This window comes from Ascochyta rabiei, chromosome 11, assembly GCF_004011695.2.
Source record: "Ascochyta rabiei chromosome 11, complete sequence".
In the NCBI taxonomy this organism is placed as follows: Eukaryota; Fungi; Ascomycota; class Dothideomycetes; order Pleosporales; family Didymellaceae; genus Ascochyta; species Ascochyta rabiei.
In genome coordinates, this window is record NC_082415.1 from 781,999 (window position 1) to 806,699 (window position 24,701).

General features: G+C 55.0%; 8 protein-coding genes across 8 annotated transcripts, besides 12 other annotated features; 4 read left to right on the plus strand and 4 right to left on the minus strand.

Moving 5' to 3' along the window:
* Positions 1 to 192: 192 nt before the first annotated feature.
* Positions 193 to 237: a tandem repeat.
* Positions 238 to 456: 219 nt separating this feature from the next.
* Positions 457 to 514: a tandem repeat.
* Positions 515 to 741: 227 nt separating this feature from the next.
* Positions 742 to 830: a tandem repeat.
* A 466-nt stretch (positions 831 to 1,296) lies between these two features.
* Positions 1,297 to 1,331: a tandem repeat.
* A 191-nt stretch (positions 1,332 to 1,522) lies between these two features.
* Positions 1,523 to 1,557: a tandem repeat.
* A 560-nt stretch (positions 1,558 to 2,117) lies between these two features.
* Positions 2,118 to 2,136: a tandem repeat.
* A 143-nt stretch (positions 2,137 to 2,279) lies between these two features.
* Positions 2,280 to 4,219, plus strand: EKO05_0006830 (uncharacterized protein; the record flags this gene model as incomplete). Its single annotated transcript, XM_038940857.2, has 4 exons — positions 2,280 to 2,389; positions 2,440 to 2,745; positions 2,802 to 4,046; positions 4,102 to 4,219. 4 exons carry the CDS (start codon positions 2,280 to 2,282, stop codon positions 4,217 to 4,219), a joined length of 1,779 nt encoding a protein of 592 aa, XP_038797360.2.
* Positions 4,220 to 5,001: 782 nt separating this feature from the next.
* Positions 5,002 to 5,024: a tandem repeat.
* Positions 5,025 to 5,136: 112 nt separating this feature from the next.
* Positions 5,137 to 5,209: a tandem repeat.
* A 2,634-nt stretch (positions 5,210 to 7,843) lies between these two features.
* Positions 7,844 to 10,071, plus strand: EKO05_0006831 (uncharacterized protein; the record flags this gene model as incomplete). The annotated part of the gene is made up of 6 exons (XM_038940866.1): positions 7,844 to 8,141; positions 8,291 to 8,395; positions 8,452 to 8,508; positions 8,556 to 8,863; positions 8,914 to 9,519; positions 9,736 to 10,071. The coding sequence occupies 6 exons, from the start codon at positions 7,844 to 7,846 to the stop codon at positions 10,069 to 10,071; spliced, it is 1,710 nt and encodes a 569-aa protein (XP_038797361.1).
* A 263-nt stretch (positions 10,072 to 10,334) lies between these two features.
* Positions 10,335 to 10,403: a tandem repeat.
* Positions 10,404 to 10,528: 125 nt separating this feature from the next.
* On the plus strand, positions 10,529 to 11,859 carry EKO05_0006832 (Ubiquitinyl hydrolase 1; the record flags this gene model as incomplete). The annotated part of the gene is made up of 4 exons (XM_038940889.1): positions 10,529 to 10,564; positions 10,620 to 10,955; positions 11,030 to 11,160; positions 11,427 to 11,859. 4 exons carry the CDS (start codon positions 10,529 to 10,531, stop codon positions 11,857 to 11,859), a joined length of 936 nt encoding a protein of 311 aa, XP_038797362.1.
* Positions 11,860 to 12,088: 229 nt separating this feature from the next.
* Positions 12,089 to 12,131: a tandem repeat.
* A 396-nt stretch (positions 12,132 to 12,527) lies between these two features.
* Positions 12,528 to 14,078, plus strand: EKO05_0006833 (uncharacterized protein; the record flags this gene model as incomplete). The annotated part of the gene is made up of 1 exon (XM_038946231.1): positions 12,528 to 14,078. The coding sequence occupies one exon, from the start codon at positions 12,528 to 12,530 to the stop codon at positions 14,076 to 14,078; it is 1,551 nt and encodes a 516-aa protein (XP_038797363.1).
* Positions 12,750 to 12,791: a tandem repeat.
* Positions 13,429 to 13,540: a tandem repeat.
* Positions 14,079 to 15,042: 964 nt separating the features above from the next.
* On the minus strand, positions 15,043 to 16,117 carry EKO05_0006834 (uncharacterized protein; the record flags this gene model as incomplete). The annotated part of the gene is made up of 3 exons (XM_038940862.2): positions 15,043 to 15,324; positions 15,461 to 15,723; positions 15,769 to 16,117. 3 exons carry the CDS (start codon positions 16,115 to 16,117, stop codon positions 15,043 to 15,045), a joined length of 894 nt encoding a protein of 297 aa, XP_038797364.2.
* Positions 16,118 to 17,658: 1,541 nt separating this feature from the next.
* Positions 17,659 to 20,179, minus strand: EKO05_0006835 (uncharacterized protein; the record flags this gene model as incomplete). The annotated part of the gene is made up of 3 exons (XM_038940656.1): positions 17,659 to 19,098; positions 19,153 to 19,646; positions 19,696 to 20,179. 3 exons carry the CDS (start codon positions 20,177 to 20,179, stop codon positions 17,659 to 17,661), a joined length of 2,418 nt encoding a protein of 805 aa, XP_038797365.1.
* Positions 20,180 to 20,949: 770 nt separating this feature from the next.
* EKO05_0006836 (uncharacterized protein) lies at positions 20,950 to 21,615 on the minus strand (the record flags this gene model as incomplete). Its single annotated transcript, XM_038940757.1, has 2 exons — positions 20,950 to 21,390; positions 21,532 to 21,615. The coding sequence occupies 2 exons, from the start codon at positions 21,613 to 21,615 to the stop codon at positions 20,950 to 20,952; spliced, it is 525 nt and encodes a 174-aa protein (XP_038797366.1).
* Positions 21,616 to 22,785: 1,170 nt separating this feature from the next.
* Positions 22,786 to 24,635, minus strand: EKO05_0006837 (Phosphatidylinositol-3-phosphatase SAC1; the record flags this gene model as incomplete). Its single annotated transcript, XM_038940770.1, has 4 exons — positions 22,786 to 23,056; positions 23,110 to 23,580; positions 23,630 to 23,947; positions 24,001 to 24,635. The coding sequence occupies 4 exons, from the start codon at positions 24,633 to 24,635 to the stop codon at positions 22,786 to 22,788; spliced, it is 1,695 nt and encodes a 564-aa protein (XP_038797367.1).
* Positions 24,636 to 24,701: the final 66 nt, after the last annotated feature.

The window sequence follows — 24,701 nt, forward strand, 5'->3', positions numbered from 1 at the left end:
TCTGCTGCTCACTGCTCCCCTAACAGTCTCATGGCCTAACAGCCCTGTACCAGCAGCAGGAGATGGCTCAGCTGCCTTAATTCGCTCTCACAAACCCGTGCATCTACTGCTTCGTGTTGCACGGCACGTTGCGGGCATGTGCAGGTCCAATGCAGTGGCTCGCCTAGGCTCGAATTGTGGCTGCGAGGTAGACGACAGGCGACAGGCGACAGGCGACAGGCGACGGGCGACGGGCGATGGGTAACCAACTTGCATAGAGTACTCCATGAGCTGGGTGCCTAGTCTAGCGAATCCTTCTGGTACTGCCAATTTGGGAGCCTGGAGATGCATGGGCTGGCGGGCAGGCTGCATCGACCATCTCAGGCTATCAGCGCAGGGTGGCAGATCGGCAAGGCGGTGGGTTGGAGTAGCATTGTCACGACGGACCATGCAGGATATCATGATCAGCAGCAGTAGCATCATCATCACCATCATCATCATCATCATCATCATCATCATCATCATCATCATCATCGTTGCTTGCAGGAAACATGGCGTGAATGAGGGGCGGAGGCTTCTGGCTGGTGACTGACTATACTTTGTGAGGAAGCGGGCAAGCACGGCGCACAAGGGGCCAAAAATAGCCTCGAGGCCCCGGCAGTCCCTGTCACCAACGTGGGCCGCTTTTGGGTTTAGCGCCATGCACGCTGCTGCATGGTCCCATCGTCTGATTCGCCCACCCCGGAAGGCAGAGTGCATTGCTCGCTGTTGGTCGCTGTTGGTCGCTGTTGCCCGCTGTTGGTTGCTGTTGGTCGCTGTTGCCCGCTGTTGGTCGCTGTTGCCCGCTGTTGCCCGCTGTCGCTGTACACAGAAGCTCTCTTGGGCTTCCATGCAACACCATGGCGAGCGACTCTCCTGGCGTCGCCACTCGTCAGGCGCCCGCTCCGCCAGCAGCTGGTCCGCTCGTCCTTGTCTTTGCCCATCACTCGGCCCTCTCTCTCACCCTCTCGCTTCTGGGGCCGATGGCCTGCACCACACCCCGCATGGCCCGTGGTTTCCGTTTTTGCGCCATTCACTCGCCTCACTCGATTCAGAGCCTCCGCTCTGTACGCTGCTGGTGGGCACTTGCTGCTCTTCGGCAGACGCACCCACTGCGAGTGCAGCTTTGGCCCGTGTACCATGGCATCTGCACGCCCCAATAATGACGCCCTTCAAGCTACCGTCCGTCTCCATACAGACGACAGGGGGGTCGGTCAGAGAGGGGCCACCCCCAGCAGTCGGCCGGCGGCGGGCAGAGGCGTTCACTGCGCGGCCCGGGCTTGCCCTGCTGCTTGCCCTGCTGCTTGCTTGCTCACGTCCCATGCCTCGAATACATTCATAGCTGCCCAGGGCGAGCAGCAGCCACACCTACTAGGTACACACGGCTGCTCAAAAGGGAAGGGCCCACGGCTCTGCATACTGCTCAAGCGTTACAGTAGCTACACTACCCGGCTAGCCCACTACCGTGTATGCCACCATGTCACTATGCCACTGTGCCATGCTCGCCGAGCAAGCGCCAGAAGCTACAGCCAGAGCCAGCGGTGAATCAGTCCTTCGCTCGCTGGCTGTAGCTCCCGCACCCTTCACTAGCCTCTCCCGTCACGCCGTCTCTACCGGCTGCCACACTGTTCCCCTTCCGCCGTTCGTGGCGTCACTGCTATTTGTGTGGACGCTACCACTCTCTAACCGTGGTTGGCTCCGTCTTGACGTCTCAGGGCCTTCTGTTGCGAGCTTGCAACCAAGCTCTAGCCGCTCTAGCGCTTCTGCTTCCGCCCAAGTTCTCTTTGTCCAAACGCGGTATGGCCCGGCCACCTTGCAGGGGGGCACGTTGCATACTCTTGACCTTTTTCCGCTGTCACTTCATCCTGTCGCACCTCCGCCGGGGCCTCGCTAGCTCTGCGTCAATACTTCTCAGCCCTAGGTTTGTCTAAGCTTCCTATCTGCGCTCTGTCGTATATATCACCAAACCGGCCCGGCCTCCAGCGTCCAAAACACCTTCCTGTCACCGGTCTACGACCACATTACTCTCGCTTCAACATCTCGCCTACCAGTGTTGGCAACCCGCATATACTCAGCCCCCCACCAACTGACCCCCCCCCCTCTCTCTCTCTCTCTTTCCACCGCGTCCAGTATTCTAGGGAAACACTGAATACAACGTTATCAACCCCGGAACACACCACTCGAAACCAAAAACCCTTCGAGGACACTGCACGGTCCGATTCTCACATTCGCTCAGAAGCTTCAAGTCATCGTTTCACTCAATGGCTGGTCCAGGCGGCGGCCCTTCGAGGCGCAGTCACACAAAGTCCCGAAAGGGCTGCAAGACTTGTAAAAGGAGACACATTCGCTGTGACGAAACCTTCCCACAATGGTACGTCTTGATCCTGGCTTCAAGTGTTGGCAGCACTGACTTCTCCGCAGTCGCAATTGCACAAAGCACCAAGTTCGGTGCGATTACATGGACAGCCCCACTGCCATGATGCCCGAATCTCCACAAGCCCTGCAGCAGCCCAACCTTCTTTGGACCCCAGAGATTGAGGCTACCATCGAGCAGTGGAGGCAGACTGGAGAGTTCCCCTTCCCCGAACTTCGAATCTATCCACAACCCCAATGGCGTGCCTATGCAAAAACCGACCTCCGTTTGATCCACCATCTCTCTTCCATTACGAACGAAATGTTCAGGAATCGAACCTCCAAAATGACGCTGTGGGCTGACATGATGCCGAAGTGAGCAGCCAACAAATCCTCCGCCCCCAACAACTCGAGTGGCTGACAGCTTCCAGATTCTTGAGCATCGCGGCCTCTCATCCTTTCGTCATGCACTCCATCCTCGCTTTCTCCGCCTCCCATCTAGCCTGGATCTCACAATGTACCGAAACACGAAATCTGGCTTTCCACCACGCAAGCATCGCGCTGAAGGGCTTGCACGACGGCATCTCGAGCTTCACTAAGCTGAACTCGGACGCAGTGCTGGCTTCGTCTCTCTTACTGGCTTGGCAAGCTACTGACTGGAGAGGTTGGGCTTCACTCGTCACGGGTACCAAGACCGTCATCCAATCCATGCAGTCTTGGAGACACGAGTCTCTGTTCGCAGACTACATCGCAGAGCACAGCCCAATGCCTAACAGGCACTTCATGAACCCTGTCAGCACACCGGTGTCCCAAGAAGCGCGCGCGCAGCAATTGAACACACTCACGGATATCCACAACTCACTGCAACGCATGCAACCATACCTCAGCCGCAACGACCAGGAAACAAAATGGGTTGATCAGTTGAAAGGGTACCTCGATCGTTTACGAGCGTCTAGCCAAGCGCAGGCGCCTGAGGAGCAGTTCAACCAGCTTTACGCGCTTCGCAAATGGCTCTTCTGGGTACCCATATCCCTCCTTTCCGCGAAACGCGGGGACGTCAACGTCCTGTGCGTTCTGGCTCATTTCTATGCAACTGCGCTAGCATTGGAACCCATGTTTCCGGATGTGGCTTCCGTTTTCGTCTCCCATCTTTCCCTTGTCCCATTAGAGGAGATTGTCACCGTTATACAGGGGTATCAGGATCCTAGGTACGACTCAAGGATTCAGACCATGTCCTACTTGGTACAATTCCCCATCGACGTGGTCTCATCCTATAAAACCAGAAGAGAATGGACACAGCAGCACATGACGGCCGTCTCTCCGACGCAACACTCATCCTACGCCCTGGAAACAGTCAACCTGGACCTCGAGAACCAGATTGCACAATACAGCTACGGCCAAGCCCATAGCCTTAGCCCAGTCTTTGCGCCATCGCCTTTGGGACTCTTGCCGCCTGGGATGGCTTCTACGCCGAGCTCCCCGTTCCTCGACGTTCCACGAACATCGGCAGATGGCTATGGGTCAAGCAGCTACGCTACGAGTAGCTACCCACCTAGCAGCTACGCGTCCAGCAATTATGCATCTCCATTAGGCTCACCCGCCAATGTAATACTACCGCCATATGCGGCGCCTTCAGAACATGCATATCATTATGGAATATCTGGATATACCAGCGGGTTCGTGGCTACACCTATCTGGACGTAAACGGACGCAGACTGAACGATACCCCAGGAACAGCAGACTTGCTTATCAGCCTCCCTCCAGCGCAGCGTCTGTGGGCGAGTATGCGACGCACCCAGTACCAGGCACGCAGGTTCCTTCTCAATACAACGACGCTGGAAGCTTGTAGGGCCGGCTGAAGGTGATCAAATGATCACGCCAAGCAGAACAACTCTTTACCTACGACGACGACGAAGCTACGGCGGATGCAGCAGCAGGCACTTCCTGTACATTTTGGCGCGTCTTATCACAACCATCTGGCGGCGAAGCGCAGGCTATAGCAGCAGCCACTTGGATGGTCTCGGCGCCATTCCATCGGTGCAGTAGCTTCATTTGAAGATTCAGCGAGCGGTCATTCCTCGCAACACACATGGCTCTAGCAGGGTGGTGTCCGCCAATGACTAGGCTAAGTCAGAAAGCGTTGCCAAACCTTTCGAGCGGCATAGCACATAGGAACAGGAACGGCTCATGCACGCACGCACGCGCATTTGACGAACTTTCACGACGATTTACGACTGCATTTCTCGGCGCCGATCCTTTTAGTCTTGACACGAGCGTTTGCACATTTGTTTGAGCGACAGGAGACTCGATTGTAGATGGACTCCCTTGTACAGAAAGAGCAGGCTAGGAAGCAAGAAACGCCAGGGGTGTGTGCAGGAAGATGCGACACGGGCAGCGGGACAAGAGATTTCCTACCGTAGGCGTGGTGGAATGCATGGGCAGGCAGATTTAGGGTGGGCTCCTTTTGAACTGGCAGCGTTCTAGCGCAAACGCTGGCATGTGTTTCCCAGTTTTGCGCTGCAGCGTCGTTGTGGTCTGATGGAGAAGGATCGGCCCCAAAATAAGCAGCCAATGAAGACTCTCCGCCACCTTTTGCTTCGAAATTCCAAACTCTCTGCCACCACAGACGCTTACTTACGTGCGTACGTACGTACCATGACGATTCTGCGATGCGACCCTTGGCGCGATAGGTTGAATCAAGTGCGTCCCCTTTACTGGAGGTTATTTATCACCGAAGACGCCTGTCCAGGTTCAGAAGGCTGACGTTCACGCTCACGTTCACGCTCACGCTTACCCTCACGCTCACGCTCACGCTCACGCTCACGCTCACGCTCACGCTGCTCCCAACGTACGCTACACGGATTACGCGAATCACGCGAATTACGTGCAGCAAACGTGATGTCATTGTATCGTTCCGAGCACCAGGAGCCTGAATGGTGGCTGGGTACGGCCGTGTGAACGATCGGCAGAAACCAAGTCCTAGTTTCACGCCTTTGTGCCGCTTCGATGTAGTGGTTGTGACTGGAGGGCTGGAGGGCGCTGGTGGCAGGTATAGCCACAGGTGTAAGCCTGTGGAGATCTGGACCGGTGAGCCACGCGTGGCAGACCCGAGGTTGACAGAGAGGCGCTCCCAGGCTGTTCCCAGGGCGGCTGCCGCAACTTGTAGAAGAACAGTATCAAGGGTTCCTCGTTTCTGCATCCTTGTGCAAAGCGCTGCTTTTGGGCATGCGAGGCAGGGCAGGAGCGCGGCCTCGTAGCCAAACGGGGACTCTTCCGCCGATACTAGATCTGCTGCAAAGTAGAGAAATGGACCCGGGTTCGCTCTTGAGGGTGCGTTCTTAGAGTTTGCGCCCACACACGAGGCAAGCCGGCCGCACTGGGCTACTGGACGACCTGTGTTTCTGAGCAGCTCTCGGCCTACACAGCGAGAGTTGTCTCCGATATCCTCTCGCAAGCTTGAGCGCTTCCCGCCTAGTCGCACCTTGAGACCGGCAAGTGCCGCAAGCACTAGCGACTCAGCGCACGGCCCTCTGCATCCGTCTCAAGTTCCGCCAGCTGCGGTTCCCGTCCGCGCCGGCGCTCCACCCCCTCCACCCCCTCCACGACGGCCGCCATCTCGCCTAAAATCCCTACTGTGTACGTTCAAATCATCCTGTCCGCTTCCACGGCGTCATGGACAACACGCACACCACCGACGGACCGCTGCGACGCACTGCCGAGCTTGGTCGCTCTCGCACTCTCGACAATAGCCCCTGACTGACGGGAGCTTTCTAGCTAGCCATCTATCTGTGAGCTTGCTACGGTTGCAGCCACACTTTCACAAGTCCTAGCACAGTCCACGTTGTAGCCACATTCTCCGCCCTGCAGACACGCGGACTTTCGACCAATCGCAGGAGCCTTCGCCCGATGCCCGCCAAGGCCCAGAAGGGAAACAAAGCCACCGGACCCGCGTCAGCCACCATCCAAGAACCTGTCCGAAATCGACGGATGCACGCTCCTAGCCTCAACACGCTTCCGGTTGTTCCCCTTCCACGCAACTCTGACATCGCCGATCCTTCTAGTGCTTCTGGTGCACGGCAATTTCCACGTCGCTCATCATGGCATGCCTTTCAACATCTCGGAGCGAAACTTGCCTCAGTGCTATCAGTCGTTTCAAGATACGAAACACTGGATGCATGTCCATGGGAGAGTCCAAATCCGCCTCGTGGGAGGCATGTTTGCCCAAGGCATCGACGCCGCGCCAACGCTAGCGTCGTAACGCCTAATGATTAGACCTACGTATCCAGGACCCGAGCATGGCGCGGCGTCGACATGTGTCCGGCAGCTTCTTGCCCAACCTTGATCCACCATGGGTCATCAACGAGCTCTCGCCTGTTCGACATACGTACATTATCGTACGATGCAGCATGACGCTTCGCGCAGCTGCAGCGAGATAGAGATACCGGAGAGCGCGCCATTTCCGCCCTGCTTTGGCTGGTGGGTACATTATGAAGTGTCGTCGATCCAGCTCCATGGTCAACGTCTCCTGGCCCGTCCTGTATAGAACGCCCTAGGGACAGGATGCTCTGGAAAGCTCAAGATTTCGACGATGCGGGAAGCGGGAAGCGGTGTGCACAGCTACGCAACTCTCAAATTCGATTTGGCATGTCCAGCTAAAGGCATTCAGATGAGATAGCTCGTGTACATCCACAGGTGATGTCTAATGCATGTTTGGTACGTAAAGCCAGCACAGTGCAGTGCTACGCATAGACAGAGTCACCCTAGCCCTCGGCCAGAGCACCGAGACAAACGGCAATACTGCGATTGCGATCAAGGGTTAACATGAGGCTTTACGAACGTCTCCTTATCACACAGTCAGCCCGAGCCGAGGTTGTGACTCCACCTGCGATGATGGCAACTGGGCACACACAACGGAGCACTAGCTCTCAGTCTTGCCGACAAGCAGTATGATCGTTCCTGCCCCAGGTCGTTTTCCTGCATCATCGCCATCTAGGTTCCAGACTTCCTGTAGCGCAAGAGAAACCTTGCGTGCAGCGTATGTCGGAAGCGGTGTTTTCGTAGAGCTACCCAGGACGTCTTCAACGAGCTGTTTGGAAACAGCACAGAAATGGTTGAACGGCCAAGGAACTGTTCGGAAATAGCACGGAAATGGTAGAACAGCACAGATGAGTATCGTCCTCTGGCACCCAGTGACCTAACGCTTGTGGATTATACTCGCGTCAGTCTCTTTCTCTCCCAGACTGAACAGCGCACAAAGCCACATAAAACCCAATTTTTTTCGCTCCATCATTGACGATCCACTGCCTGTGTGGTTGGAAGCACGCCATAGAAATCCCCAGTCGCGCAATAAAAAGCGGGGTCCCCGCAGAGCAGCCAGCAAGAACGGCAGAGATGGCAAGAAAATGCAAAATATAAAAACACCATGAAGCCAGCTTAACGCCAAGTCAAGAAGAACCCCCCAACCACTTCCAACATGACACCCAGCCAGGCGCTCCTCCTCGCCTCAGCGGGCACAGCCGCCTTGGTCCACTCCGCCGCCAACGCCAGCACAGCCGGCAAACCGAATTTCATCTTCATCATGACAGACGATCAGGACCTGCATCTGGACTCGCTCGACTACCAGCCCGCGGTCCAGAAGCACTTCAGGCAAGAGGAGACGTGGTTCCAGCGGCATTTCTGCACCGTTGCGCTGTGTTGCCCCTCGCGCGTCTCGCTGCTCACGGGCAAGGCGGCGCATAATACAAATGTCACCGATGTGGCGGCTCCTTATGGTACTTGAAATCCCCGACAGCAGAAGAAATGAGGAAGAAATGAGGAAGAAATGAGGAAGAAACGAGAAAGAGAAAGAGAGAGAGAGGGGAAAGAGAAAAAGAAAGAGAGGGGAAATGTGAGGCTGAAATTAAGAACTGACGTTTGGCAGGGGGATATCCGAGGTTCATCGAGGAGGGGTTTAATGACGACTACCTGCCGGTGTGGTTGCAGGATGCTGGGTACAATACTTATTACACGGGGAAGATGATGAATGGTAAGGATGTAGAGTGGAGATGTGTTCGGCTGTGTATGTTGTTAAAACGGTACCAGGTCACTCGCTCGCCACGTACGATAATCCTCGTATCAACGGCTGGAATGGGTCGGACTGTGAGTGCCGCACACATCGTTGTAGTTGCGTCTTCCTGACTAGGCAGTCTTGATCGATCCGGGGACTTATGTGTTTTATAATGCGACCATGTCGCGGAACCACGATCCGGCGAGGAACTATCCGGGGGAGTACTCGACAGATCTGGTAGCAGCCGCTGCTGTTGGGTTTCTCGACGATGCGATCAAGGACTCTGAACGGCCGTTCTTCTTGGGCGTCGCGCCTATTGCGCCGCACTCGGAGACAATCACCAGCCCGCGACCCGCCAAGTTCAATCCGCCGGTGCCAGCGAAGAGACACGAGCATCTGTTCCCGAACGTGACGATCCCGCGCACGCCCAACTTCAATCCAAACACGGTATGTGTGCCACTGATGTGGGTGGGCGGTGGACTAACAAGCAGCCGCAGACGGGCTCGGCGTCGTACTTCAAGACGCTGCGCCAGCTGAACCAGAGCGAGATCGACTACAACGACGACTGGTACCGCAAGCGTCTGCAATCTCTGCAGTCGGTGGACGAGCTGATCGACTCGATCATCGAGCGTCTTTCCGCCAGCCCTGCGGTTCTCAACAACACGTACCTGATCTACACCACCGACAACGGCTTCCACATGGGCCAGCACCGCCTGCCGCCGGGCAAGAGCTGCAACATCGAAGAAGACGTCAACATTCCCTTTTTCATCCGCGGACCGGGCGTGCCCAAGGGCGCGGTGCAGAGGATTCCCTCGTCGCACACGGACATGGTGCCGACTCTGTTCTCGCTCGCGGGGATCCCGCTCCGTGACGACTTTGACGGCGAGCCCATACCGGTGACGAGCGAGCTGCTGGCCAAGAGCGAGAAGAGCGAGCACGTCAACATTGAGTTCTGGGGCGATTACCTCGTCGAGGGGAATACCTTCTTCGGGGCTTCGCAGTTCCCGAACAACACGTACAAGCACGTGAGGGTGGTGGGCGGGGACTACGATCTCGCGTATGCCGTGTGGTGCACGAATGAGCACGAGCTGTATGATATGACGGTATGTCGTTTTTATTCCCATTTACCAAAACGAGACGACGGTGTTCCCATTCATCAAAACGAGACGACGACGATGTTCCCATTTGCCAAAACGAGACAACGACGTCGTCAATATTCCCATTCACCAGAACGAGACAACACCGGCGTCCCTGTCGTGGCGGTCCGCCCTGTTCATCCAAAGGAAAAGAACCATGTCGATGCTAACTCACACGCACAGACGGACCCCTACCAACTCACGAACCTGCACGGCACCAACGCAACGGTCAACACGTGGGCCGTGGGGTCGCTAGCCGCCCGGCTCAACGGCCTGCTGCTCACGCTCAAGCGCTGCAAGGGGCGGGTGTGCAGGCGGCCGTGGGAGACGCTGCATCCGTGCGGGGACGTGAAGACGCTGCGGGACGCCATGGACAGCAGGTTCGATGCGTTTTACGAGCAGCACCAGCACGCGGTGAGTTTCTCCGAGTGTGCGCCGGGGCAGCTGCTGGATGTCGAGGGCGCGTTGGAGCCGGTGGTTTGGCGGGACGAGTGGGATGCGTGGAGTTACAGTACTTGATCGTGCTCGTGGTGTTGGTGGATGTGCGTGTTGAGATGAAATGCGCAGTCTATACGGAGTATAGGACCACTGCTATATCTAGTCTCAAAACGCCTTGTTTGGTGCTGGTGTTAAGAAAAGGTGCACAGTCTGCACAGGACTGTTCTTCTATGATGATGAAATGCGTGGTCTGTATAGAGCTACTGCTGTGTTGAGATGGAATGCGTAGTCTGCACAGAGCTATCACGTGTCTAGTCTCGTGACGCCTTGTTTGTGCTGCTGTCGAGGCTGGTGAGGCTGGTGAGGCTGTCGAGGCTGGTGAGGCTGTTGAGGCTGGTGAGGCTGGTGAGGCTTGTTCAATCACGACCCCACTACTTCCGCATCGGAACAGTCTCGGAACTGCCGTGACTAAGCGGGCCGGCCCCGTGGCGCCGCAGAAGTGGTGGCGGGCAACGCTTCCCACCGACACACGGCAAGCATGTCTGGAGGCTGGAACACGATCGAGTCGGACGCGGTAGGACAGACAGGCGGGGGCGGCATGGCGAGCGTGCAGGGCTGACACGGCGCAGGGTGTCTTCACGTACCTCATCGAGAAGCTCGGGGTCAAGGATGTGCAGTTTGAGGAGCTCACGACGCTCGACGCCGACGAGCTGCGGGCGCTCGGCGACGTGTACGGCGTCATCTTCCTGTTCAAGTACCCGACGGGTGAAGAGGCGAGCTCCGTGCCCAGGGACGGCAGGTACGACCACGAGGCCGCCCGCGAGCTCTTCTTCGCGGCGCAGACGATCCAGAACGCGTGCGGGACCCAGGCGCTGATCTCGGTGCTGCTGAACAAGGAGGGCGAGGTGGACATTGGCAAGGAGCTGAGCGAGTTCAAGGCGTTTGCCGGCGAGTTCCCGCCCGAGGTGCGTGGTGCTGCATCCCAGGTCATGTCTGTCGTGTGTGAGGGCGGGTGGCTAACGTGCGCATCATCTGACAGCTGCGCGGCGAGACGCTGTCCAACTCGGACCTGATCCGCGAGACGCACAACTCGTTTGCCCGCTCGTCGCCCTTTGTCGACGAGACGCAGCGCACGGCGACCGAGGACGACGATGTGTACCACTTTATAGCGTGCGTGCGACCGTCCCTACCGTCACTGACGTCGGTTATGTCACTGACGTCGGTTATGTCACTGACGTCGGTTATGTCACTGATGTCGCCCATGTCACTGATGTCGGTTATGTCACTGATGTCGCCAATGTCACTGATGTCGGTTATGTCACTGATGTCGCCAATGTCACTGATGTCGGTTATGTCACTGATGTCGCCAATGTCACTGATGTCGCCCATGTCACTGATGTCACTGAGGTCCCCACCAGCTAGCTAACCAGCCACAGCTACACGTCCATCAACGGCAAGCTCTACGAACTCGACGGCCTGCAGCCCGCGCCCATCCTGCACGGCGCCTGCACCAACGACGAGTTCCCGTCCAAGATCATCCCCGTGCTGCAGCGCCGCATCGCGCGCTACCCGGCGACGGAGATTCGCTTCAACCTCATGGCGTGCGTGCGCGATCTGCGGCTGCGCGCGCGCGAGCTTGGCGACGACGAGGGGCTCGAGGACCAGGAGGACAAGCGGGCACAGTGGCTGTGGGAGAACTCTCTGCGGCGCCACAACTTTGTCGGCTTCGTGGGCGAGCTGCTCAAGGGCGTGGTCAAGGCCAAGCTCGAGCAGGGCGGCGGCGCCTACGACAAGTGGGTCGACGAGGCCAAGGGCCGGACCAAGAAGCGGAGGGAGGACGCGAGGAAGCAGGGCGTGGCGGTGGAGTGAGTAGCCGAGAAAGGACGGTCTTGGACGGTCTTTCAAGATGGCAGTTTCTGAGAATGGCATGGAAGGACGGTCTTGGACGGTCTTCCAAGATGGTAGTTTCTTCAGAAAGTTTCCGTTTAGACATGTGTTTCGTAAAGTGCCTATTGCAGCATGATCTAGATTGACCATTCTTCTCACCTGCCTGCCCAGCGTAATACCTGTCTTTACACATGCAAGTAGCGAGGACCTTTGTTGAATGTTGAATGTTGAATGTTAAATGTTGAATGTGTGAAGTAGTATGTATAAGTGTTCTGTCAGGTATTCAGTATAAATATTCTGTACAGTTCTGTACAAGTATCATGTGCATGGTTCGTCCACAGTTCGGTTCCTCCACAAATGGACCGTGGCTGATCGGCTACAGGCCAAGCACAGACAGGACCCGGGAGTGTGGTTCATGCATGACGTGTAATGGCCGTGCCGTGCCGTGGAGATGGCTTTGTGCGGATTATTAGCTGGAGAACAAGGTGGACATGCTGCACTTCTGACACGGACACGTCCAACGCCCGGTTGACGTTGAGGGGCAGATACCAAACCACTGTGGGGCACTCACAGCCTGGGGGGCGTCTTTGTAAACCTCAGTGCACACCCACCCAAGGCCGGTTGGTAGCTGCACGCACTCACGGCACGCCATGGCCTCACAGGTTGGCTCCATGTCGTCGCACCCCGACTCGTCCTCGCAACCCGCGCACGCCCGCTCGATACAGTCGTCACGCACCTCAACACCCCGCTCGCGCTCCTCGTCGGCCAGCAGCGCCTCGTCCGACACGACGATGCTCGATGCGCCCACCCACCTCCCCCTCGCACCCGCCCGTCCACGCCAGGCCTCGGTCTCGCTGCCCCAGAGCGCGCCGTCCGCCTCCTCGTCCCCTTCCTCTTCTTCCTTTTCCTCTTCCGCCCAGCCCCCGCCCGCCGACCCCGCCTTCTCGCTGCTGCTCTCCCTGCCCCGCGAGCTGCGCGACCGCATCTACACCTTCGCCCTCACGGCGGCCTACCCCTTCTGGTGGCCCAGCCATGCGCCCGCCAAGCACGACGTCGCCGTCTCGCTGCTGCAGACGTGCAAGCAGCTCCACGACGAGGCCGCCCCCGTCCTCTACACCGCCAACAAGTTCCTCTTCACCCACCCGAGCGACTGCAACATCTTCCGCGTCGTCGCCTCGCCCCACGCCGACCGCATCCACAGCGTCTGGTTCCGCATCCGCGAGAAAGACCTGCGCCTGTGGACCGCCTACCTGAGCAGCAAGAGCGCTGACCGCAGCCTGAAGGCCGACCTGCCCCGCCTGAAGAACCTCTGCATCTTCATGCGCTGTCTGAGCCTCGGCACCCCGCGCTTGCTGGGCCTGCTGGGCGTCCAGGGTGCAGGCGGTGCAGGCGGTGCAGGCGGTGTGGCCGTGCTTCCGCCGCCCATGGCCGTGCAAGTCCAGGCCGTGCAGAACGCCGTGGGCCAGCAGGTCGCCGCCCTCCACCAGCAGTTCCACCACCTGGCCCACGCCGTGGCCGCCACAGGCCCGCCCGTCATTGTCCCCACGGGCGCCCACCCCGGGCAGCACCTCCCACCCATCCCGCCCCACACGCCCGCCGCCGCACACGCAAACACAGGACCGCACCACCACGCTCAGCCCCCACCCCCGCCCCCACCTCCCCCTGCAGTCCCCTTTGCTGCCTTCGCCGCTGGCGCAGTCCCACACCACCACCCTCAGCCTCCTGCCCCGGCCGCCGCCCAAGGACACCCGAACCTCAACGTCCTCACCACCTTTCTGCGATTCGAGCGCGAGCTGGGCATTGAATCCCTCTGCATGAGCTTGCGCGAGACACTGCACGACCCCTCACACAGAGTCGTGGCCCATCAGCCCACAGCCCCAGCAGGCGCCGACGCACGCGGCGGGCATCGCGAACGGCGGCGCCAAGACCGCGAGCGCGAGCAGGAGCGAGACCGGCGGAACGCCCAGAGCGAACACGGCGAGCGAGACAAGTCCGGCGACACAGACACGCCGCGAGAAATCCCCGACGTCAAGATTGTCTGCATCATGCGCGTCCCCAAGCCCGAGGTCAGCCGCCTGGTGCGCATGTATCCCGAGGAGCTGAGCGTGGACCGCAACGGCGACGCCCGCACGCGCTTTCGCCGCCTGCGTGGCGCCGACGTGTGTGTCGAGATTAGCGGCTTCGAAGGCGTGCAGGGCTGACTGAACAGCTGCTCGGCCATGTAGTCGGATTTACACAGTGGAGCGTTGTCGCACAGCATAGCGTAGTGTAGTATGAAGAAGAAGAAGAAGAAGAAGAAGAAGAAGAGAAGAGAAGAGAAGAGGAAGAGAAAAGAAGAGAAGAGGAAGAGAAGAGAAGAGAAGAGAAGAGGGAGAAGAAGAAAGGATATGATAGCAAGGGATAGAAAGGGAGTGGAAATGAAGAGAACGGATGATGGAGAAAGCAGAGGAGGAAGCAATATGAAACGATAGAAATCTACTATTAGATGTTTACTAATAGCTATTTTAAGAGAGTTAAACTACATACATTTATCTATCTCTATATTATACATATACTTTATTACCTCTTATAAAGTGCGTTGTAGGTATTTATTCCAAAACAGGGAAATCACATGGATTATGTAAAGAAAAAGAAAGCGAGGTAGAGAATTACAGTTTCAGTCTCAAGAAAGAAATAGTGTAAGATCTTTTTCTATCTTAAATACCTTTAAATGTCTTAGCTATTATACGGTACTACTTCATTATTTACTACAAAGCTAAAAAGAAAAGACATGAAACTAAAACACTTATAGTTAGTAGAAAGAAACTGTACAAAACTCCCATCTAAAGCTTCTATTCTTCCTTGATTACTTTAAAATGTCTTGGCTATGGTATGGTTACTACTAGAGCTACCTCCAGAACGCCCTGTTGTCCATCAAGTCCCTGCTAGTCCTTGCAAGCAAAGTACATCCTTCTCACGGCGACCATCCTCATGACCGCATTGCTGCTGAAGCCCGACTTGCAGCCTCAGACGCAACGGGGTTCATTACGAGCTTCTCAGTAGCGCTGGGTAGTATGGTATCTACCTTTAGGTCTACGCCTGTCATTGCGTTCACGGCGGTAACAAACTTATATATCTTAATAACTCAGTAACGCTCGCGCTGACATCGTTTCGTATCTTCCACCTTCACTGCTGGCTAACGAACACGACCAGCACAGCAGCATACGCGGCCGTTGCTGCGATGACATCCTTCCTCTGCGCTGTCGTCAGGAATCCCAGCCAACCGGCGAAACCAACAACGAACCCGGTCACGGTCGCGAGCTTGGCAATCATGTCGTTCTTCAGTCGCCACAAAACCCACATGGCCGCTATCAGGAAGCCGATTGCGATTACGGTGCCGATGACGGTGACGAAGCGCTGCAGCTTTTGCTCATTCACGTACTTTGCACCTTTGGTAGATTCGGGGGTCTGCAAGATGGAGTAAGCGCACAAAGACGGAAAAAGTCAAGGTAAGAGAGTCGAGACGGAGGGAGAGTGGTTGGGTGAGGAGTTGTGGGAGTGGGTGCTGATCAGGGAAATTGCAAACCCAAAGTGGAATACGTACTGTGAATAAGAAGTACAAGAATTTGTCGACACCCCTGGATATATAATCGTTCTCGGCCGGAGTGAACAAGCTAACGAGGTCGGGAAAGGTTTGGGTGGTTTCCTGGCCACGCAGCTTGTACCGCAGCCTGTGTCCCCACCAGTCTTGGCCGTGATGGAGTTTTGGATTGATGATGTGTCCATCGATGGCCTCGACTGTTCTGTCTGCCGGGGGCTCAAGATGCAGAACCTGACTATACGCAATCAAGAGATCGTCCGTGACATCTGTTAGCTGCGTTGCCTGCCATCAGGGTGCGAGTAGACTCGTACAGTAATGCTTGAGGGATTCATCGACCCTCCCATCAAATCCTGCATGATTCTCAACATCTTCTGGATAGAATCCATCCTTCACGAGCTCGTCGTGCTCGTGTTCCAACGCCCTCAGTTCCTGGCTCAACCCCATGATCCGGTACATGGCAAGCTTGTCATACCTTCGAAACACGGCTGCAGACTTGCTGGAATTTTGCGCGAGGTATTCGGAAATGTAGTGTAGATCCTCGATCCGATGTTGTTCACTGGGTCGAAAGTCCCCTGTTGAGGCAGGATCTAGGTTGGAACGGCCCATCTCCAGATTAATTCGTCTCTCAGATCTCGGCATATCAGATAGTGTAGTCGACATACTTGAGTGCAAAACTGAGGTGATGGCGAGAGTGACAAGTGGTACCAAAGGCGTTGAAGGTCCTGCTGAGAAGTCAAGGTTGGTCTAAAGCTTTGTCGTCGCAGCTGCGGGGATGTCGTCTACCCTGGTCTCTTCCCATGTCCGGTGAGAATGCATTCTCAGCTTCAGAAGAAGAATAGAGCTGGTCGTCAGCCTGCATGAGGTTGTTCGGGTAGAGTTTGGGTGCACGACAGCTGGTGGCGCAACTCAGCTGAACGCTCAGCCTCCCAATTTCATGACTCGATCGCCACCGACTTCTCGCATCTGATCGTTGAAAGCTCAGGCTGAACATCCCTCACGACAATCGCCTTCGTCCTGGACCTCATTTCTCAAGCCGCGGGTTTTGTGCACCAAGCCCTAGTTCGCGCTGCAAGCTTCATAATCGACGCCAGGCTTCGGTCCTGACCCCTTGCGAACCCTATGAGTTATCCCCCACAGATATCAGCTGCGCAGATGCAGAGAGTTCTCGCAACGCAAACTCCGCTGCGCAGAGAAACATCGTGGAACGCGTATGGCCCTTCTGATAACTTCGAAAGAAATCCAGGGGGCCTACATTTTGAGCGACCGCACCCAAACCACGGAAAGGCGAAACTGAAAAGATTTCTTCTCTTTTGGAGGAAACCAGACGACAGGTAGTGGATGATCAACAGTAGAGGTGGACAGAAACTCACGCAATTTGTAAGATCTCCAGAGTGTCTCTTGCCAACGTGCCTTGTCCATCTCTCGACAGGAAAAGCTGATGAACATTAGCACCTTGTTTACAGCGCGAACCGAGATCATCATATCTGAGCATGGATCTATGTGGGCTAACCGGCCTCGCAATAGATCGGTAGTGCAACTCACGATTTCAAGCGATATCGACTCGCAGACGACTTGTGCCCCTTGATATCGCAGACAGCAGCAGTCTCAGGTCTCCGACCGCATGGTCTTGTCGTGCTGGATTTGCTCACTCTAGTAGCTGTTGTACTGGCGCGGCGTAACAAATAACTGTCTGCGCTGTTTTTCGGACCGTGTACGTACTAGCAGAAGATGGTGGTCTGGTTCATGAGTGCATCTCTGCTGAAGGTGTTCGCCTGTCTGGGTTCTACTTTTGTCTTCCGCTCTCTTTTGGGAGGACGTGTTGGCGCTTTTTCTCGCCCGGGAGGGGTAAGCTTGACGGTGTAATGCTGCGAATATCAGGCGGCTTATTAACCATATGGAACCAAACAATGTCATGGTGTTTTGGACAAGGGTTGAAGTGGATATGGTTACTTTGGTTGGTGTGGACATGTACATTTTCTTCTATCCATGATTACTGCTAATGCTACCCAAAGGTGGTGTGGCATATTGAGACATTAACCGGAATCGGACTAGGAATCGTCTTCTCGCGTTGCTGGTATTTACTTGTGTACAGGCCGGTTCCTGCAAAATAGAAACGGAAATGTACATACCCGCACTTGCGCAACATGGACGGCGTGGGCTGATGATACTAGCCAGATCACCGTGTATTCTCCACCATGTTCTTACAGCTCTTCCTCCGTTTCCAGATCGAGCGTTTCTTCGTCTTCAAGGTAATCCTCATCGGTTGTGTGGGTCTCGTGCCGCCACTGCTCATCATTCGCCTCATCTCCAGCGCACTCAGCACGAAGCTGGGCGTAAGCGGCGGGGTTGCTGTACGCTTCCACAAGCATATGAGGATGTGATTGTGCGTACTCAAAGGGTTCCAGATCACCGAGCACACCTTTCGTCTGAGATGCGGTCTCGAACGCTGGACCCAGATCAACGTCCACGCCTAAGCCGTACGGGTTAGCCACAGGACCATGTCCACCCAAGCCTGGCACGTCCGCTTCGATGTCGTCCTTGGTCCAGTTTATCCTGAAGTCTACTTGCCGTGCCATGTTCCAGCCATTCTTCCTGTCCTTCTCAGCAAACTCTTCCTCGTTGCGGCAGTACTGACACACGAAAGTGCCCCATCGGGCCTTCCCCTTCTCCGACAGGTTCAGACAAGCGTAGTGATACCATCTGAAACGGCAGTCACGATTCACACATTGCGTAATCTGGGATAGTTCACTCTTCTTGAAAAGCCCGTACGATGCAGGTTTATTGCATACACATATCTTGGACATGGGCGCCGGATGATCATTCTGGAAAGCTGCGTATGCCAGTGCGACTACCCCATCAGGGATGTTTGTGTCCAGGGGACGCTTTGCGAAGTGTACAACGAACTTCGCAGGGAGCGGTAGGACTACAAGTTGGGGCTCAGGCGAAAACCGAAGTCCCGCAGTAGAATTGATGTAGGGTTTGGATCCAGTGGGGTTGGGTTCTCCAGTGACAGTCTTTCGCACCATCTTCTGCTTGCATGTCTGAAGGTCGGTAGGTGCATTCTTCCTTTTCTTTGTCTCCTTTATCAGAACCCTTGCTTTCTTGAACCGCTTCAAAGGTTTCGATGGCCTCAAAGGCTCCATAGGCTGTATTGAGGCTCCTTCATGTGTTGATGCTTTCCCGATGTGTTTACACGGTGACCTTCTTACTTGGACGAGCGGGATTGTAGAGTTGGTGTCAAGTTCGCGCCCAAACTCGCGCTTCGCCGCACGGGGTGGAGGCGTCTGGACTTTGACACGGAAACCGTACTTGTTCGTGGTGTAAACCCTCTTTGCGCACTCATTGCCGCGCGCAATGCTGTTGGTCTGAGGTACAGTTGAGATTGGTATCTGTACGGGGGGCTGATGCCTGTTAATTGGGAGAAAGTTGTCCGAGCTCCTAGGCTTGACAGGTGTCATGCGCAAAAGGAGAGTCAAAGAGTTTGAACGTGACGACGACCTCATGCGTTCACAATGCTCATCTACATCTTCACTTTCAGACAGCTCCCATACTGCATCAACGCCCTGATTTTTGGTGGTATGCGGAATATGAGATTGGGCGACGTCGAGGTAATCAGAAGTGCCATCAAGTAGACATGGTGCCTGAAGACAGGTCAGCTTGTCTTGCTAGAAAACTAACGGTGTGTCTTCACTAACCATGCGGACCTCATCATACATTTCGGTCTCGTCCGCCTTACCTTGATACGCTGTTGAATCGACGCTCTCCAATACGCTGGCGCCAAAAGTAGGGCTAAATCCCCCGGGCATCTGGCCGTTTGCTGTTCGGTGTGCCAAACGTGAGCTGTATGTCGAGATTTGTGGCATTGTATCTTCAAGTCGTCGGATGATACCCCAAGCTTCTGTGCGCTTGCTCCATAGGTATTCCAAACAGTCGAAACAGTAAGTCGGTGTGTTTGCATCGATCGAGTTTCTGACAATTTGTTCGTATGCGGGAATCTGCATGAGACTGCCATTACGGCGGAAGCTGGCCATGAACTGAAAAGCTGTTGCGGGTATGACTGTGCCCCAGTGGACCAGAGGCTCGATTCTGAAAATTTGCGAATGGCAGACACGTTTTGTGGTCTCTGGAGAATCGTTCGAGTAGTGGCATATGGCGTGCTCGGTTTCGCTCAGCACGAAAAGATGGTTCTCTACGTTGTGTTAGGTTCTGTAGAGAGGGGTAATTTTTGCATGAAATACCTTCCAAGAACCGAGAAATCCTTGCAATATGACCTGACATCAGTGTTTGGGCTCGAGAAGGGCGAGAAACTGTTGTCTTCACCGGAGAGCGGCCGCTAAAGGTCTTAGTCCATATCTTCGTTTGCAGAACAGCAAGGTGGTCGTTGGAGATTTCAAACATCTTGCACACATTGCCATAACCGTCGACAACCTGGTGGGCTTGCAGGTTCTTGAGGAGGTAATCGCGGAGCGCATTGACAGTGGCCTGGCCGGGCATCGTGAACTTCGTGTGAGAACTGGACGTGTCGTCTTGCAATACGTACGCTTGATCTTCACCTTCGGAGGGATCCACGTGCTTATGGCCCTGGAAATCAAGCACCAGCTCAGCTCCATCTTCGGGTCCCGCTAGGACTGGCGATACAAAGCTCTCGTCACGCTGCGGATGTACAGCTATGAGATCGCCGCTGTGGCCCGACGACGGAGCAGCGAAAACGCGAGACGGCATTTGGGAATACTCGGGTAGGTCGTTAGAGTGGAGAGAACGAGTCTTCGAAAGCCAGGGGGGCTCGAAGAGAAATAGAGACAAGTGTCGCTGTTGGGGGGCGCTGTCGAGATTGCTGGCGGCGCACAATAGAGAAGCGCAGAGGTCAAGGACCTGGTACTATTTAATGCCAAGATTCCTTTGGGAGCAAAGAGAAGATCGAAAGATGACGGGACAGAATTTGGTACGGATAGGAGACACGATGGCAGCAAAAGAACACGGTCTAAATCTCCAGCCCCGTTGCGTAAACAACGCGCAAAGAACGCGTGACACGTGTCAAACACCACCATCTTGAAGTGAAAGCAACTGTAGATGGAAGAAATGAAATCACCGATTTGAGACGGTGAAGGCGAATGGGAACATGGACAGGCCTCCAACAATGCATGGCCGGACAGCATATGGACGCTGATTTCAACTACTGATGTTACTGTAAAAAATACTGAAATGCTGAGATGTTGAGATGCTTTTGTTCTGGTGTATGTGATCGTGTGTTGTTGAGGAAGGGCAAACTGTAGCGTGGACTGTGATGAAGTATCTTACATCATCACTTTCCAGCATCTGCTCCGCCCTTAACACATCGAATACAGGAAGTGTATGAACATGAAGAAACATGTTTACAAAAGCAAATAAAGCTATATTCGGGTAATGTGCTTGCTTTTACTTTTTTGGTTCATTCGAGTCGTAACACTAGCTAGTCTTAGGTAGCGAGAAGCTTTAGAATAGACCGCAGTGCTCTACCTGCTAGTATTCACCTGCGCGGCTTGCTCAGGCTCCATTTCTTGGGCCGCCTGTCCACCAACGTTACCCCTTGTTCCCGCCTCAGGACGGTTCAAGTTCCTCTGCTTGGCATGTGTTGGGTCGTCCTTCAGATCCGCAACATTGCCCTGACCATAGTTCTCCTTCAATCCTGCAAGACCACCGCTACCGCCACTCTGCTTAGATTTGTCGTGGAGTTCAGAGCTCGACTGTCCCTGACCTGGGTGGCCAAGACCAGTGTGTACGGAGCCGGAGTCGGCACCGACCAATGTCGACGAGGCACTGGTGAAGGTCTTCTGGTTGTTAATGTCAGGGTTGGGTGTGTATGTGTCAGCCTTGGGGGCTGTGCCGGCAGGAAGGGTCTCAGCATGGAACTCAGGAGCGCGGTCCGCCTCTGAGACGATCTTTCCGGGCTGGTGCTGTGGGGTTGTTAGCGATACTCAGATAAGTCGTGGAGCTCTGCACAGCCATTGAACTTGCAAAATAACTGGACGTGCACTCAAACAGGAAGCAAACGCATTCGTGGATACTATTGGGAACTCAAGGGGACATCAACTTACTCCACCTGTCATGAGGGGCTCACTCGGCCTGACGTGTCCGGCGAACTCGCCCTGGTTGGAAACAGCATCGGGGTTCTGAGACATTTTGATGTAGATAAGAGTATGTGAAGAAGTAGGGCAATGGGATTGGTATAAATACGTTGTTTGTGTGTAGGGATTGCGTTGTCTGAGGAAGCTATGGTAGCTCTACCAGAGCTTATATGACAGCGTCATGTACTTTGACATCGAAAAGACGTCATCACAACCATTCGCAATGAGGCTACTATGAGCGCATTGGAGGGGTTGAACATCATCCAGGTACCCCATAGTCTATTCGCGTGATATCGCGCTACCGTGAGAGCCTTGCATATCTGCAAAAAGTGTGCAATACTAAAAGTGGTTGCCCGGCCACGTGATTCTTGGCACTGACAATGCAGATGTGTAGTATGTACATACTGTTTGCGTGCGTGCACGCACTTACCCATTTCAAGTGACTTGGGAGACTGGTCTCGCCCTGACTCCTGTATTCCTGAATCTGTCGGTTATACCTTTGCGGAATCGTGGACAACAAGCTGGCGGCAGTTTCGAGTTTCGAGGTTCGATGTAGGCACCTATAATCGCTATTTCACTGGAACAAGGTCGCCACTGTCTTGCCCAAGACTGGATTGCGATGAACAAGCCGACGTCAACAGCACATGAAGCTGTACACCGACTAGGTAAAATCACTTGAATCTGTCACTATGTCAGGAACAACAATGATCGACGGAAGAGGTCAAACCATAAACACTGCAATATTACCACGCAACAAAATCAACGTCCATCGTCCACCACGCTGAAACAGAAGGCTGCGAAAGCAGATAAATTCATTCTGTAGAAATTCGTCCAAGTAAATGATAAGCTGGCCCTATGTACTATTAGTAGCTCTGTCGCCATCGCTAACGGGGTAATTGGCACTCCGTAAGCCATCTGTGGCATCCTGGAGAGTGCGTTCAGTGAAATTTGGGCAAGCCTTGCCCACTCACGAAACGTACCGAACGGCTTTTCCGTCCTCGTTTTGGTCCTGGCCTTCTTCCTGAAAACACGAAACACTTCCGTTGTCGAAGACTTCTCCCGTCCTATGCGAATCTGTGCACCAAGTAAAGTATGGCTCCAGTCCAATACACTCCAGTCTGAGCCAAACGCTTCCAATAGTGACAACACAACGCCAGCCAACATCCGTCATGCGAAAGCAACCTGAACTATAAGAACGTACCATTGGAGTCCGAGTTGCGGTGTTCAGAACCTGCTGGCAGCGGCGCCCCAAAGCGAGTTGTAGATCTTGTCGACAACATAAGAGGCCATGATCGTACGATGGTTGAAACTGCGCCCGTTAAGACCTTGCAGAGCTTTCTCACCGCCAGATACCGAGTCGAATTTGACGTAGATATCGCCTTCGGTATTTGGGTCGACAGCGATGTGAACAACTTTGCCGTACTTTTTATCACACTCGACTCTGACTTCTGACTCTAGGTCCTTAACCCAGCTGTTGCCCCAATTCTTCTGCTCCCTAGTCTCATGTAAGCCGAGAAGCCCAAAAGTTATGTAGATACTGGTACTTACTCGTCAGCATCGAATGCGTTCTCGATTTTGATGCACTTGGAAGCCATAGGCTTGTCGACAACAGGCGCACGAGGCTTGCTGATAACCGGTGCAGCACCCTGCTTCGCAATCTCTGCTGGATCACGACGAGCTAGCGCGTCCATTAGCTTTGAACGATCGTAGGTCTTGAAATTGACTCCAGCAACATCGGTGTCGTCAAGAGCAGAAGCACCGCTAACGCCACGATCATCCTTGCTGTGTGTGCGATCAAAAACGCCACCAGAACCACCAGCATAAGCACCACGGCCGCCGGCGCCACTGAAAGCGGAACCCTGGTAGCTTTGCGCTTGTTGGTTGAAGGTGCGGAGTAGGGTTGCAGTTGATTCGGGAGTAAACTTGTCGTTGCCGAGTCCGACTCGAATCTGGCGGCCAGCGAGCTCAAAGCCGTTCATCTCTGCTAAGGCATCTTTAGCGTTATTGGGATCAACGAACCTGGAGTTTACGTTAGCTTGTGTGTGAATCTGACAAGAGATTGTCTTACTGAACGAAACCGTAACCCTTCGATCGACCGGGGTTCATCTCATCACGCTGGAGGATGACCTGTTCAAGCTCACCGTAAGGCTCGAAAATCTCTTGCAAATCCTTCTCAGTAACGCTAAAGTGAATGTTACCGACGTAGAGACGATGAAATGGTGCGCCATTAGCGCCTGGTGCAGCGCCTCCTTCAGATGGCCGAGCAGCGCGGTTCTTCTCAGCTTCTGTAAGCTGCGCAATGATAGGAACACCTTTCAGCTTCTGTCCAGTCAGCTCCAATGCCTTAGGAACAGACTCTTCGTCCTTGAACTCAACATATCCAACGCTACGACTAGAGTCAGCTTGCGTTCATTCTGCCATATGAAAAATTTTATTTACCCTTTCGAGCGGCCAGTGACTCGATCCTTGACAATCTGGGCCTCGACAACGGGTCCAATGGTCTCGAAGAAGGAGCGGAGATGGCGTGTCTCGGCACGCTGGGAAATCTGCTGGACGAAGATAGTACGCTTGTCACGATCGTCTTCTGTAGCTTCTGGGGTAGCGGTCTTCTCACGACGGCCTCCCTTGCGCTCCTCACCACCACGTTGGCGATCGCCAGACCTTTCTCGCTCGCGACGGGGCTTGTCGCCTCGATCACCGCGCGGGGAGCGTGAGCGAGCACGTCCTCCACCACTGTAGTAGTCGCCGCCTCGGTCCCTGCGTCCACCCCGGTATCGGTCGCGCGAGCTGCTGCGGCGGTATCTGTCATCAGCGTCACCGCCTCTGCTTGAACGGGGGCGGCTGTCATCTAGTCGGCGTTGGTCTCGGTCGCGGCTTCTGCGCCTATCGCCTCGGCGGTCACCGCGATCTCTGCTGCGGTCGCGACGGTCGCCTCGGTCACGGCGGTCACCATTTCGGTCGTCCTTGCGGGCGTCTGAATCGCGTCCCTCGTCGTTGGCGGCCTGCTCGCGGTTCTTCTCCACGTCGCGGGCGGCCTCGTCGAGGAGTGCTTCGATGTCGTTGACAGCAGACATGTTGGTGCGAGTCCTAGCTCTCGATAAGTTGCGTCGGTTGGGGTGCTGGGCGCAGTCACAGTGCAG